The sequence below is a fragment of the Oryx dammah genome, unplaced genomic scaffold, assembly GCF_014754425.2.
Source record: "Oryx dammah isolate SB20612 unplaced genomic scaffold, SCBI_Odam_1.1 HiC_scaffold_28, whole genome shotgun sequence".
Taxonomy (NCBI): domain Eukaryota; kingdom Metazoa; phylum Chordata; class Mammalia; order Artiodactyla; family Bovidae; genus Oryx; species Oryx dammah.
In genome coordinates, this window is record NW_024070212.1 from 44,459,140 (window position 1) to 44,475,552 (window position 16,413).

At 37.0% G+C, this 16,413-nt stretch overlaps 1 protein-coding gene across 1 annotated transcript in view; it reads left to right on the forward strand.

Moving 5' to 3' along the window:
* Positions 1–16,413, forward strand: part of DPYD (dihydropyrimidine dehydrogenase) — a 916,336-nt gene that overhangs the window by 524,959 nt on the left and 374,964 nt on the right. The window contains exon 14 of the mRNA XM_040232247.1: positions 2,829–2,993. Within this exon, the coding sequence (XP_040088181.1) occupies positions 2,829–2,993 (165 nt within the window). The remainder of the gene's footprint in view (positions 1–2,828; positions 2,994–16,413) is intronic.

Consider the following 16,413-nt stretch of genomic DNA (forward strand, 5'->3'; position numbering starts at 1 on the left):
ACCCAGGGATAAAACCCACTTTTCCTGTGACTTCTCCATTGGCAGGAGGATTCTTTACCATTGCACCACCTGGGAAGGTCACGCGCACACACACACACACACACACACACACACACACACACACATGCATATGAAAGAATCATTTTGCTCTACACATAAAGCTAACACAGCATTATAAATCAGCTGTACTTCAATTGAAAAAAAATTATTTGAACACATTAAAAGCTAGGCTAGAAGTTGGTTATGTAATAGTAAACAGGATATAGTTCCTTCCTTTCAACATTTACACTCTACTGGAATGTACTGACAAGAATATAGACAATAAAAATATAGAGTATTAAGAGTACCAATTGGGAAAGTTATGTACTGTGATGATGGTGTGAATAAGATCAGATTAAGACCTGATGGTGTTGGAGAGATCAGAAAGGATTCCTAAATAGACTGAAGTCTAAGCTAAGTCCTAAAGAATGGGCAGGAGCATCAAGTCTAACGCATGAGTCAGTTTTGTTGAATAAGCAGAAAGTGCCACTTCCAGATGCAGGGGTTCAGAATTAACCTCCCCAAAATGTGTCACTTTTGCATAAAGGTTATTTTGAGCTAAAAGAAGTCAAGATGCTTCAGCTTCAAGAAAAACCATTGCCCTCCCTTAACTACAAAGAATTTAAATTGGGAATTTTTCCCAGAAAGAAGTTACTTACCTAAAGTGACCCCATCTATACAACAAGGCAAGCATCTGCTTACCGAATATTTACTCTTCTTATTGACCTATAATGACCCTTCTGTTCTTGGAAGCCCTGTACTCCCATTCCTTTCCTTAACTCTGGATGGCATGTACATTTCATTTAACTTTTCTGTCTCTGAACCTCTCATGTATATGGCGACTCTGACACTGTCACGTATGTGGAATTCCTACACATATGAAGTGAATTTCATTTTCTCCTGTTAGTCTATCTCATGTCAATTTAATTCTTAGACTAGTCTGAAAAATCTAGAAGCATGGAGGAAAGCTTTTTCCTCCTTAACACAAACCAATACATTATAAGATAGTCATTTAAAACGTGTGGCCTTTCATTTGTTACCCAGTGCTAGGGCACATGACTTGATGAACTGAATATGAATTCTTGTCCTGAATGTATTTGCTTCCTTGGTCAAATTCTCCTGTGCTGAGCACAGCCCGTGACCTAGATTGGCCTTATCAAGGTGACGAAAAATTAGAGGAGATAGCAGAGGAAAGGAGGAGCTCAAAGCTTAAAATTATGGCTCTTGAAAATTGAAATATGAGAGAAAATCAGCCTGATTTGAATGAAACATTTCTAGAATTGTCCTCTCAGACCATGACAGCCTGAGAGTCCCTACCTCGGTGAGCTGCACAGAAGGTACCTGCAGAGATACACTCCACACATTTAAGCATTTGCCAAGAAAGAAATTGGACTCACTAGGCATGAGCTTCCTGGAGTGACTCTACATGTCATTTTATCCGTTAAGATTGTGTAACATGGTTTCACAACAGCAAATCAAAGTCAGGCTGCTGACGTTCCTACAGTTACAATAGAAGTGAAATAGCTTAATTAGTAAAACATTAACTGGCAGGATTCCTATAAGTAAAAATGTACATATTTAAGGCAGCTTATTGTAACATTTATACCATTTATTTTATAATATACTAATTCGAATGTAAAAGTGAATGTAAATTGCCAGAAATTAACATGCAATGTGTAGAAAAGTCCTTTTATCCTCTGCAACTGTAGCATTTGGCAGATTCAGGAATAAATAATCTTTTGTGGCAAGGGTATGCCTTATCAAACATATGCAGATCAGCACTAATTAATGCTAATTAAGGTTTCCTGTCTATCTAGTTGGAAAAACGTCCAAATGTTATGAAATCCAGTTAGTATGCCTATTACGCTAATTGTTTTATATGGGGTGGTTCTTAATTAAAATATGTAAATTGACCTTAATTGCTATATACTAATGGGGGTTCATGTTATCTTACTAAAAGTGACAAGATGGTGAGGAGGGGTACTTAAATGACTAATTCTGATAAATCCTTAACTAAATGACCTTTACTCAAAATCAATTTTAATTGGAAGTTGGCTAAAGAAACATTTTTCTTCTTTGTTTCATTTTAGTTTTTTGTAATGTAAGAATGTTCCTCTTCTTTGTTAATACAGCTTTAGAAGCAGTTATGGATTGTTAATTACACTTAACAAGCAAGTTAATTTCACTGTTTACTGTTTATATTTATCAGGAAGTTATTGATATCCTCATTTCAGTTTTGGGAAAAATTGGTTCTTATTGAATGTAAATTTATAGTTAGAATCATATAGGTAAGTCAACCTAGTGTGTTAAAATGTGTTTTAAAGTGTGATGAGTCAGTGGTGCTAATATATACTCTAGCTGATTTATATTGAAATTACTTTTTAGAAAAAAAAATTTCTTTGCAAACATTAACTCTTATTTGAGTTAAAATCTCACTAATGATATTTAGATTAAATAGACTGAAATAATATTTTGACATTTTACTTGATGTGTTTTTATTTATTATTTAATTGCAAACAAATTAAAATGTATATGCCACAAACCAGTGTAAATGAATGTATGTATTTTTTCTACTGTCCTAACCTTTCAATTATAGGAAGTAATTTAAATAAAGCTAACAAATATATTTTACTTTTTCATTAAGTAGTTTATGTTCAGCTGTAATTTAAAATATATTAAAAATGTGAGACAGCACTTGGTAGAATGCTGTCATATGGAAATGAGCATAGAATGAAGATAACAGTTTTTCTTTATAGAAATGAGACCCAATATCTTTACTCTTTCAACAGGATATAGTGACAAATGTTTCACCTAGAATCATCCGGGGGACCACCTCTGGCCCCATGTATGGCCCTGGACAAAGCTCTTTCCTGAATATTGAGCTCATCAGTGAAAAAACGGCTGCATATTGGTGTCAAAGTGTCACTGAACTAAAAGCCGACTTTCCAGACAACGTAAGTGTGATTTAACGCCTAAAACAAAAGAATTGGCATAAGTTGGTGAATGTTTATTTAAACATCCAATTCGTAGGCTTATAAATATTAATGTGTATAATATATTTTATTAAAGAATCTGCCACTTGCTTTGCTGATGCATAGAAAGATAAAAAAGAAAGAAATGCTGAAGAACTCATAAAAATCCACACAATGTAAGGCTTTGTTATAAATGGGTGCCATGTAGATGAAAGAAGTATCTATATAAGCAGGAGGAAGAGAAATGAAATACTCATTTTATTGAGTTGGTTTTCACTGTATGTGGCTAGTATTTATGAAGGTGATGACCTTAGGAAGAAATTGCAGACTGTAAATCATTTTAAATATAAAGCTGAAGCAGATGCAGAATTTCTTATGTAGTTTATATTTTTCAGTGGGAAATAACTTACCAAATATTTTAACACCTTTATTCTGAATGAGCAAACTAGTTTTTATAAAACCTTTTTTTCCTTCTAAAGTACTATATACAAATATTACAGTCAAATCGTATTTCGCTTCTTTGTGGATTTTTATATATTGCCTGTCGTTTTTTTAGTCCACAGTATTTTTCTCTTCAATATTGGTTAGGATTGTCCTTAATGTCATTCATTCATTCTCCTCCTTCTCCCCTAGCCACTTTCACTGTGCACACACATGCACCCCCACACACATTTCTCTCTGTTTCTCTCTCAATGAACTGGTGGTGAAGTGATGTTGAGGTTTGGGGCAATGTTTGCATTGTAAAAAGATTTTTCTGTGATGATCTTTTAGAGATAAATGAGAAGGCTTCAAATATTCTAATAATAATAATAATAATAAATAATTTAAAATCCAATGAAATATGTGGATGTTTGCCCACAAATTGATAAATCAGAAAATTTTACAAAGGGACTTCAGCTATCACACATTTGCCTAGCCCATCAGGTTTATTTTTCTGTTTTAGAAAGCTCTAATTGTTTCCAAATTCTCTCTTATCTTAAAACATAATCACGTATGATACAATTTAGCTTCTTCAGTTCAACCCTTCAGATATGAAAGAAACTATATAAAGGCCATCTGAAATCAACAGCTTCTGCTTATTAGGAATTTTTTAATTTTGGAGCTTGATGTTGCAATGATCAGTTTGAGCATTATACAATCAACTCTAGTAACAATTTTGTTGGACTATTTGTATTTTAAAGAATCCACATGTTTTGGAAACCTCTTCTCATAGTGCCAGGGACAAAAGTGGTCAACCATAAAAATAATTATTAGTATATTTTAAAACATAGTCTACAGTTTTATAAAATAAAATAATAATGGTAATAAGTAAGTGTGTGTGCATGCTTAGTTGGTTCAGTCATGTTTGACTCTTTGTGACACTATGACCCTATGTAAGAATGAGCACTTATATAATAATCACTCTATACTAGATTGGTTATAAATGCTTTATATATTTTAATACTCATTTGATTTTCTAATACCTTTATAAGATAGGTAGTACCATTCCCCCCATTTCACAGATGAGGAAACTGAGGCATGTGGCATTAGGTAGCATGCTTAAGGCTCACAGCAGTTATATGGTGATGCCAAAATTTGAACTTGAAATTTGATTTTAGCATCCATGCCCTTTCTAGTAATAGTGTTCAAGTATACTTGCTTATATGCAATATGATTTCAGCTCCTCTTAAAAGCTCCGTATTACTTATTTAATGCAAAATAAGCATAGTATGAAATATTCCTTCAATAGTATTTAGATGAATCAATGTAATTAAAAAAACCCTTTTTCTGGACAATAACTCCTATTAATAACTTGTCTTAAAGCTCATCTGATACTTTCTACCCTCTCTTGAGCAGGAATAAGATGTTATAATAATGGCCTCTAAGAAAGTTAAGACAAAACCCTTGCTTTGTGATTCTACAGTCAAGTAGAAAGACTTGAACGCATTTAAATGTTCTTTTCAATTTCCCTGGAAACAATTTTCTTCTCCTATAATGCTGCTTCTTCTTAGAAAACAATACATGCTTTTCTTGTTTCTAATTCTTTCACCATTTAGATTTCACTCATTATTCTTTTCCTGTATTCTTAGAACTAATTTCTAACATTTTTACTCCCCATATTAAAGTTAACATTTTAAATACAATTAAAATGGCATTGCCATTTGAACTCATAGAAATAATGCGTGTGCATCTAGATATTGCCATGCTGAGAGTAGAATATCCCCCACTGTTTTAGAATTACTCTGATGCCAAACCCAATGAGCTGAATGAAAGAAGGTGACCCTTCATTTTCCAAGTTTAATTATCACTCTCACTGGAGTTTTCCCACATCATTCTCAAGTGCGTGGCTGCCACCTTTAATGACAGGGGTTGGATAATTCAACCCATTGTGGCAGCTTCTAACCAAGGGCTAACTTTTTTTGAAAAAGAAATTGTGTTGGGGGGCTTATAGGTCAGCTAACACCCATAACCGGTATCTCTATTTCCAAAGACAGTAGGCACCAGTTGACCATGGACTAGAAGAGAAGCAGGACGAACATCTTCAATATAAAAATGAAATGTCTTGTAAGGGGGCTTGTTTCTTAACTGACACAGAATTATACCAAAGCCTACACTTATATGGGCTTCCCTGGTGGCACAGTGATAAAGAATCCACCTGCCAATGCAGGAAACACAAGAGACACGGGTTTGATCCCTGGGTCAAAAAGATCCCCTGTAACAGGAAATGGCAACCCACTCTGGTATTCTTTCCTGGAAAATTCCATGGACAGGGGAGCCTGGCAGGCTATAGTCCATGAGGTCACAAAGAGTTAGACACGACTGAGTGAATGAGCACCCACACCCACAAACACAGCCACACCCACAAACACACCCACACATACACACACACACATACATACTAGACTTCTTCTTGGCTTTCAAGGTTTCCTTTTATTTATCTGTGAGTTAAATTTGGCACACTGATAATTGTATCAATCAATCTATTGCTAAGGGTTTTTTTTTTCCCCTAAGCTGAGATTTTTGCAATGCTTATTATGAAATGTATAGTTAAGGCTTACAGAAATCAATTTTAAGTGAATCCTTCCATTCTCACTACAAAAACCTTAGAAATCATATATTTTAGGCTTACAAAAAATTTTACCAACAAATACCTATTGCATTTTGTCTGAAGGCACTGAATTAGGAAGCAAAGACTGACATTTTCTATTGTTCGTGGCAGTTAGAGTGAGAGTTAGGCAAAAGGTAAGAATTTATCACTGAGTCGGCTAGTGAAGGTAGAAAAGGGAATGATGGCTTGGTTAGAGAAATTAATAAAGGAAGAACAATGGTATATAATACTTCTATTATAAGATATGTCATTTCTACTGAAGCCCTTTCTCAGTTTATGACTGAAAGAGCAGCACTGCACACATTATGTTCAAAATGACTCAAGTTGCCCTTCGTCAGCATTCTGAAGATGCATTCCTGATTAGTAGCCTCTAAATACAGAGTTCTTAAGTTTGTGTGGGTGCCATGACCTCTATAGGCACCCTGGTGAAACCTAAAAGCCCATTTCAGAATACAATTTTGAGTGCATAAAACAAAATTGGCAAGGTAATAAAATATTCCCATTATATTAAAATGAAATTCTTGAATTATTTTTAAAAATATTAGTAATATATATTACTCTTTAGTAAGAGACTAAAAATACAACCTAATGGCAGATCTAATACCTACTGCAGTCTCGATGTAATGGGGACCTCAAGTGACACCTTGAGCTATCTGCAGCAACTCTACAACTCAACAGGATTCTACGTGGTTTCCTTTGGTGCAAAGTCACAGGTATCGATAGTGTTACACTGGTTTGTTGCTCCATGATAGAGGAAATGATACATTTGAATGCGAGTCTCAGGAAAATAAAGATCTAAATTTTTTTCCATCCAAGTTCATGAATTTACTATTTTCTATCAAGAGTTCCAAGAACTTCAGATTAAGAATGTATGTCTTGCATTTCCTAATTCTAGTTGCCTATTAGGATCTCCAGGAGAGAGTGTTCATTGCAGCACTGTTTACAACAACCAGGACATGGAAGCAACCTAAGTGTCCATCTACAGATGAATGCATAAAGACAGTACATATTTACATAAAGATAGTACATATTTACCATGGAATATTACTCAGCCCTAAAAAAGAATGAGTTTGAGTCAGTTGTAGTGAGGTGGATGAATCTAGAGCCTGTTACACAGGGTGAAGTCAGTCAGAAAGAGAAAAACAAATATTGCATATTAATTCATATTGATGGAAACTAGAATATTAGCAGTGATGAACCTATTTGCAGGGAAGAAATGGAAATGTAGACACAGAGAATAGACTTGTGGACACAGAGGGGAAAGGAGAGGGAAGGATGAACTTGAAAATAGCATTCACATATATACACTGTGCTGTGCTGTGCTTAGTCGCTCAGTCATGTTCAACTCTTTGCGACCCTTTGGACTCTAGCCAGCTAGGCTCATCTGTCCACAGGGATTCTCCAGGCAAGAATGCTGGAGTGAGTTGGGTTGGGGACGTGGGTGAGAGTAGGACTGTGTGTGTGTGTATATATATATGTCTAAAAATATAATTATGGCTGATTTGTGGTTTTGTACAGGAAATCAACACAATATTGTAAAGCAATTATCCTCCAATTAAAAGATAAGTTAAAAAGCACAGTATGTTCTAGGAAGTTTATAATCAGAACATGAATCTGACATGTGTCCTAGTTAAGCTGATACACTTGTAAGGAAAAATTAAAGAATTCTTTAGGCATCCAGGCAACAAGATACTATCAAAGGGGAAAGACAGTGATAAAAATTCTCAATATTAAAAATACTCCAGATATTAAATTAAAAAAAGAAATAAAAGTTCAGCACCAAGTCTTAGCTTGACTAAGATGATGTGATGAAAACGATGATGTGACCAAATGATGACTCAGTTACCAGTTTCATTGTGGGTGAACTTAACTTCACCAAGAAATTAAGTCCAGCCTCTTAGGAAAAAGAAAGTCACTAGAGAAATATTTAGCATTACGGACTTAAAAGTAAAGCCACACCACACTGCCTCGTTTTAGACCACTTTAGCAAGTTGTTAGAAGGGATGCTTGCTGCCCCCTAGACAGTGTTCAACCTCAACTCAGAAAGATGCTATAGGTTTCAAACAGAAGCCCCTCTGGCCTGGTATTTGCAGAGAGAGTTTTGGAGAGCCTCTCACAACTAGCCATAGAAATCAGAGCCTACATCCAGAGCCCCTTCCAAGTGTCTGGGAAGAATGAAGGGTTTAAACTGTACCCGCTCTGTTGATAGATCATGTCAGGTGTTTAATGGGTATGCAGTTCCCCATGCCTCCCTCACTTTCATGCTCTCCACTGCCCCCTCTCAGATCCCATGTCAAGAGAGCTCCCCCTGTTTCCTCTGGGGTTTGGCCAGGTGCTCTGCTGTGGTCAGAAGGTTTTCAGGCCTCATGACACTGATCATGGTGGTCTGTCGACGTTTGTGCTGTCTATCAATGTCTGCCTCCCAGCAAAGGAGGACTACTAAGTCAGGTGTTTTTCTGGCTCTTAGCACACACCTGATGTGTTGGACTTCTAGGAAATTATATCTATATATTAATAAAATGGTCACATCGTTTTATCATCTTAAGTCATAAGTTCAGTCTTTAAGACTAGCCTCAGCATTAATATATGATATTGTTTCTCTCTCTCAGACTTACTTTACTCTTTATGACCTGCTCTAGGACCAAAGACTCAAGGTTTCAACACCATGTCAGAGTTTGTATCTTTTTCACATGTATTTTGTATAACATTAACTTGTTAATTTTGAAAATATTTCTGTGCTTTGTAGATGATCCATGTTGGAAAGTAAGAAGGAAATGAAATAAAAATGATTCAGTGTTTTGTTTTTTTTTTTTTTAAAGACTCTCTGGGAGAGTTAGGCCCTATACTAGTTCAATCATTTCAGTAATTCTGGCATGGATAAAGTGAATATGTATCTATGTGTATGTATATGTAAGTATGTGTATAGATACATATTTGTGTGTGTTTAAAGTTCATCAATTAATTGTACTACATATATAATCAATATCACTCATGAACTTTGCATACATCATTAAATATTTATAAAACTCCTAAACCAGAACTATTTATTGGGAGCTGTTTATTTGTGCGAGGAACTGTACTAAGGGCTTTATGTATCTGTGAAACAAAGATTTCCTCCATTTTACAGATGAGGGAACTGACATTAGAGATATTGCTTTAACTGTCCAGATCACAGAGTTTGTAAGTTAATGCATTGAAACTGGAAATCATCCCATTATACCATGCAGCAGGTTCCATTTGACTATAAAGAACCTGAGGAATTACAATCCTCCCTTGCTGATATGGGCCAAATAGATTGAGCTTTCTCAACTGCAGACTCCCCAAAACAATTAAAAACCCCAAATCTTTTCACTTGACAAAGAAAGTTCTGTCATTAGTTCCAGTGAAGAATATTTTATCACTCAGCTCTTTTGGCTTTGCAGAGATGGAGGTGTATCTATAGAAAACAATACCAGCAACTTGGTGTGGACTGATTTAAACTGTTTACCTAGCCTCCTTTTAAGTTCTATATTTGAAAATAGGAAGTTGAGAGTCAGATCTAGGTATCTTCCAAACAGGAGGATGCTCTGTTTATTCAGCAGACGTTCATAACCCCACCATTCCTGTATAGTCTTCTTACAGGGGTCCTGGAGGCTGACTCAGCAGAAGTGGGCTTTCTTTTCTTTGGCATATGTGTAACTAAGTGTAACTAATTAGAAATGGGGGGGGGGGGCGTGTTACTCATGCAATCTGGTCAGAGAAATAAAATTTAGTAACAAATAAAACTACAATAAATGTATTATCAGCCAGCAGTGATCAGTACACGTTCATTACTTTTGCTTTCCTATCACAGAGCTTATAAAGTACAAATAGCACCCTAGCTCTTCTCTCCTCGTATCCCAAGAAAAGGGTTTCACCAACACAAATGTAACAATCTCATATTTTTAGTGATTCTTCTGAATTTGAGTTACTTATACGTTATGTAGACTATAAGGTCTTCTGATTTCTTCCTCAATGTTTTATTCATTGTACTTCTTTTCCTTAATATCATTCATTCATTTGCTCTATCCAGAATTACTTGAGCTTATTTTTCACATTTCTATAAATTTCTACATGTTCCCCTGCTGGTTTATTTTAAATAAAACTGGTTTTTGTTTTTGTTTTTTTTTTTTTCTCTTTTTTAGAAAATTACTGGATCAGGCATTGAAGGGAAGCCTAGTAAATCCTCTAGGAAGCCCTTCCCTTTTTCACACCATTGCTTAAGCAGTGATTTTGTAACATTGTGAATTCCAGAAGACAGATATTTCCCAACTTCCTTTTTTTTGCTAAAATCTCAAACAATTATCCAATGACATTATTTTCTTTAAAAAGATCTATTTAGTGTATATAAATAAAAATAAATCATATTTAAATATATCATAGGCTAAACAATAAATCATAAAATGGAAATTTAAAATATTAAAGTGGATGGGGCAAAACAGTCCATGTCCAGTTATCTTAATAAGTATCTCTTTTCACTTTTCTAGAGTATATGGAGTCCAGGGATGAAAGGCATAGGGTTTAGAATCAGAATGGATTTAAATCTCAGCAGCTCCTCTGACTTGTTACTTTATTGTTACTTAGCCTCATTCTCATCAGTATGATGATAATACCATCTCTCAGAGTTTGTTGTAAAAATTAAATGAGATATTATAGGTAATGAGCTTGACATATTACAAGTATTTTTGATTTTAAATTATACTGCAGAGAACGTGTCCTTAGTCACTCAGTTGACTAAGTCACTCAGTGACTATAGTCACTCAGCTATAGTCCTTGAGGTCTCAAAGAGACCAGGCTCCTTTGTCTCTGGGATTCTCTCAGCAAGTATATTGGAGTGGGTTGCCATTTCCTTCTCCAGGGGATCTTCCCAACCCAGGGTTCAAACCCATATCTCTCACATCTCCTACACTGGCAGACAGATTCTTTACCACTGAGCCACCTGGGAAACACTTCATAGAATAACTGTATGCATTTAGATTTTATTTCTACTAGAAATAATAATTTGTTTTCATGAAATATTCTGAGGGGTAGATTTAGCAAATAGAAGGAAACATCATTTTTATAGCTCTTGAATCATATTGCCCAATTGAGTTTCAAAACATTTATAAACAGTTCATATAAAAGACACTATTTCAGAAATAATTACCAATTAAAAATTAAATACTAAGTTAATAAATATATTTTTAGTGTTATTCTGAATTTGAGTTAATTATACATTATGTAGAATGTAAGGTCTTCTGATTCTTTCCTCAATGTTTCATTCATTGTGCTTCTTTGCCTTAATATCATTCATCCACTTGACTTAGCTTCTGATTAAAACAAAACTAGAATAATGACAGTTATTTTCTTGGTTTTAGCATAGAAACAAAGAGAAATTAAACTATATTTAATTCTACAAAACAAGAGCAGCCAAAATTAATATAGCTCATAGTTACATGATTTGTTTCTGGCTCCATGTAGCCAAGCATTTTCTTAAGATAAGTCATTTCTAGTTCCTTAAAAGAAAACATTAGCAGCATCCTAGATGGAGTAATGGGACTGGATTTACTCTCAATTGAAATAATAGCATCCAAAAACTTATATATGAAACAACAATTTTAAAGAGGAGAACATCAGTCAGTAAGGACAGTGGTCACTGAGAGATGGAAAGCAAAGGAAATGAACTCTGCCATTGCCCAGGCTACAGGGCAGGCAGCAAAAACCAGTCAGAAATTAGAAAAGTAGAACTGAGAGTCCAGAGAGAACAAGGATGACTAGCATTCACAAAATAAAGTATCAGAAAGTAGAGAGCTGTATACAGAAAGACCTTTGGAGATTTGCAAAAGATCCCTTGAGTATTTAACAGAGTACAGATCAGCTCATGCCTGTTAGTAAATTAGACTACAAAAAGAACTTTCAGAATGGATTTGAGGGGTTATTATTCAATTTTCACATATATCTGGAAATTATGACTCTTCTTGACAGCCAGAGTGAAAAACCTTATGAATCACAATTAGCCATAGGCCAAGCACTTGTTTGGGTATGCCCAACAAACCTTAAAAGCCAGACCTGAAAGGATAAAGATATGTCTAAGTAATGTAACTGCTAAGAATGTGAAGTAGAAGGACATGTGTTCATTTTCTCCTGTAAGAACTCCAAAATTGCGATTCACTGCTGAACAACCATCAACAGGAGAACGTTGGATCCTACCGAAAAAAAATAACCCACGCCCAAGGGTGAAGGAGAAGCCCCTACATGATGGTAGGAGGAGCAACATCTCATATAGAATCAAACTCCACGCCCGCCAGATACACTCGAGGGCTCAAATAAAACCGTGTGTGCACCAGGACCCAGAGACCCCACAGAGACTGAGCCAGACCTGCCTTTGAGTGTTTGAGCATCTCCTGCAGATGCACAGGTCAGCAGTGGCCTGCCGTGGGGACAGGGGCTCTGGCTGCAGCAGATCTGGGAGGCAAGGTGTGTGGCTTAAGTCCTCTTGGAGGAGGTCGCCATAAGACCTACCATGGAGCCACCAAGCAGACAACCCACAAACTGGAGAACAATTATACCAAAGAAGTTCTCATACTGTTATGCAAGTTCTAGGACCCACAACAGATTTCCCAAACCTGGGGATCTGACAAAGAGACTGAGAACCCCCAGGGAATTTGATTTGGAGGCCAGTGGGATTTGATTACAGAACCTCCACAGGACTGGGAAACAGACTCTTGGAGAGCACAAACAAAACCTTGTGCACACCGAGACCCAGAAGAAAGGAGCAGTGACCCCACAAGAGACTGAGCCAGACCTGCCTGTGAGTGTCCAGGAGTCTCCGGCAGAAGTGTGAGTCAACAGTGGCCTGCCATGGGGTCAGCGGCACTGAATACAATAGTGCTGGCCTAAGTCTTTTTGAAGAGAGAGAACAAAGGAAGGGAACACAGCCCATCAAAAAAATTGGATTAAATATTTACTGAACATAGAGCCACCCATCAAAACAAGACCCAGATTCCTCCACAGCCAGTCCCTCCCATCAGGAAGTTTCCATAAGCCTCTTATCCTTATCCGTCAGAGGGCAGACAATTTGAAAACCATAGTCACATAAAGCCAGCCAAACTGATGACATGGATCATAGCCTTGTCTAACTCAATGAAACTATGAGCTATGCCATGAAAGGCTACCCAGGACAGATGGGTCATGGTGGAGAGTTCTGACAAAACTTGGTCTGCTGGAGAAGGGAATGGCACACCACTTCAGTATTCTTGCCTTGAGAACCCCATGAACAGTATGAGAAGGCAAAAAGATATGACATTAAAGATGAACTCCCCAGGTCACTAGGTGCCCAATATGCTACTAGAGAACAGTGGAGAAATAACTCCACAAAGAATGAAGAGATGGAGCTGAAGCAGAAACAATGCCCAGTTGTGGATGTGACTGGGTGATGGAAGTAAAGTCCAATGCTGTAAGAACAATATTGTATAGGAACCTGGAATGTTAGGTCAATGAATCAAACTAATTTTGAAGTGGTCAAACAGGAGATGGAAAGCGTGAACATCAACATTTTAGGAATCTGTGAACCAAAATGGACCAGAATGGGAGAATTTAATTCAGACGACTATTATATCTACTACTACTACTACTTCTAAGAATCCCTTAGAAGAAACGGAGTAGCTCTCACAGTCAACAAAAGAATCCTAAATGCAGTACTTGGATGCAATCTCAAAAATGACAGAATGAACTCAGTTCGTTTCCAAGGCAAACCATGCAATATCACAGTGATCCTAGTCTATGCCCCAAACACCAATGCTGAAGAAGCTGAAGTTGAGTGGTTCTATGAAGCCCTACAAGACCTTCAGGAACCAGCACAAAAAAAAGATACCCTTTTCATCATAGGGGACTGGAATGCAAAAGTAGGAAGTCAAGAGATACCTGGAGTAACAGGCAAGTTTAGCCTTGGAGTACAAAATGAAACAGGGCAAAGACTAACAGAGTTTTGCCAAGAGAACGCACTGGTCATAGCAAACACCCTGTTCAAGCAACACAACAGAGGTCTCTACATGTGGACATTACCAGATGGTCAATACCAAAATCAGATTGATTATATTCTTTGCAGCCAAAGATGGAGAAGCTCTATACAGTCAACAAAAACAAGACTAGGAGCTTACTGTGGCTCAGATCATGAACTCCTTATTGCAAAATAAGATTAAGTTGAAGAAACCACTAGACCCTCAGGTATTACCTAAATCAAATCCCTTATGATTATACAGTGGAAGTGACAAATAGATTCAAGGGATTAAGTCTGATAGAGTGCCTAAAGAACTATGGAGAGAGGTTCATGACATTGTATAGGAGGTGGTGATCAAAACAATCCCCAAAAAATAAATGAAAAAAGGCAAAATGGTGTCTGAGGAGGCCTTACAAATAGCTGAGAAAAGAAGAGAAGTGAAAGGAAAAGGAAAGATATACCCAACTGAATACAGAGTTCCAAAGAATAGTGAGGAGAGATAAGAAAGCCTTCCTATTGATCAGTGCAAAGAAATAGAGGAAAACAATAGAATGAAAATGACTAGAGATCTCTTCAACAAAATGAGAGATCCCAAGGGAATATTTCATGCAAGGATGGGCATAATAAAGGACAGAGAAGCAGAAGATACTAAGAAGAGGTGACAAGAATGCACAGAAGAACTATACAAAAAAAGATCTTAATTACCCAAATATTCACAATGGTGTGATCACTCACCTAGAGCCAGACATCCAGGAATGCAAAGTCAAGTGGGCCTTAAAAGCATCACTACGAACAAAGCTAGTGGAGGTGATGGTATTCCAGCTGAGCTATTTCAAGTCCTAAAAGATGATGCGGTGCAAGTGCTGCACTCAATATACCAGCAAATTTGGAAGACTCAGCAGTGGCCATAGGACTGGAAAAGGTCAGTTTTCATTCCAATCCCAAAGAAAGGCAATGTTAAAGAATGTTCAAACTATGGCACAATGGCACTCATCTCACACGCTAGCAAAGTAATGCTCAAAATTCACCAAGCTAGGCTTCAACAGTACATGAACTGAGAACTTCCAGATGTACACGCTGGATTTAGAAAAGGCAGAGGAACCAGAGATCAAATTGCCAACATCCATTGAATCATAGAAAAACCAAGAGAATTCCAGAAAAATATCTACTTCTGCTTTATTAACTACATCTTTTGACTGTTCCTTTTGACTATTGCCTTTGAGTGTGTGGATCACAACAAACTATGGAAAATTCTTAAAGAGATAGGAAAACCAGACCACCTGACCTGCTTCCTGAGAAATCTGTATGCAGGTCAGGAAGCAACAGTTAGAACCAGACATGGAGCAACAGACTGGTTCAAAATTGGGAAATAAGTGGATCAATGCTTTATATTGTCACCCTGCTTATTCAGTTTATATGCAGAGTACATCATGTGAAATACCTGGCTGAATGAAGCACAAGCTGGAATCAAAATCCCTGGGAGAAACATCAATAACCTCAGATATGCAGATGATACCACACTTACAGCAGAAAGCAAAGAGGAACTGAAGAGGCTCTTGGTAAAAGTTAAAGAGGAGAGTGAAAAAGCTGGCTTAAAACTCAACATTCAGAAAACAAAGATCATGATGTCCAGTCCCATTGCTTCATGGTAAATAGGTGGGGAAACAATGGAAACAGTGGCAGACTTTATTATCTTGGGCTCCAAAACTACTGCAGATGGTGACTGCAGCCATGGAATTAAAAGATTCTTGTTCCTTGGAAGAAAAGTTATGACAAACCTAGACAGCATATTAAACATCAGAGACATTTCTTTGCCAACGAAGATCCATCTAGTCAAAGCTGTGGTTTTTCCAGTAGTCATGAATGGATGTGAGAGTCAGATCATAAAGAAAGGTGAACACTGAAGAATTGGTGCTTTTGAACTGTGGTGTTGGAGAAGACTCTTGGACTGCAAGGAGATCCAAACAGTCCATCCTAAAGGAAATCAGTCCTCAATATTCCTTGGTAGGACTGATGCTGAAGCTGAAGCTCCAATACTTTGGCCACCTGATGCAAAGAGCTGACTCATTAGAAAAGACCCTGATGCTGGGAAAGAGTGAAGGTAGGAGGAGAAGGGGATGGCAGAGGATGATATGATTGGATGGCATCATCGACTTGATGAATGTGAGTTTGATCAAGCTCCGGGAGTTGGTGATGGATACGGAAGCCTGGGGTGCTGCAGCCCAGGGGTTGGTTGCAAAGAGTTGGACATGAATGAGAAACTGAACTGAACTGAGAATAACTGCAACTGAGAAAGAATGCTCAAGAATATTTTTAGG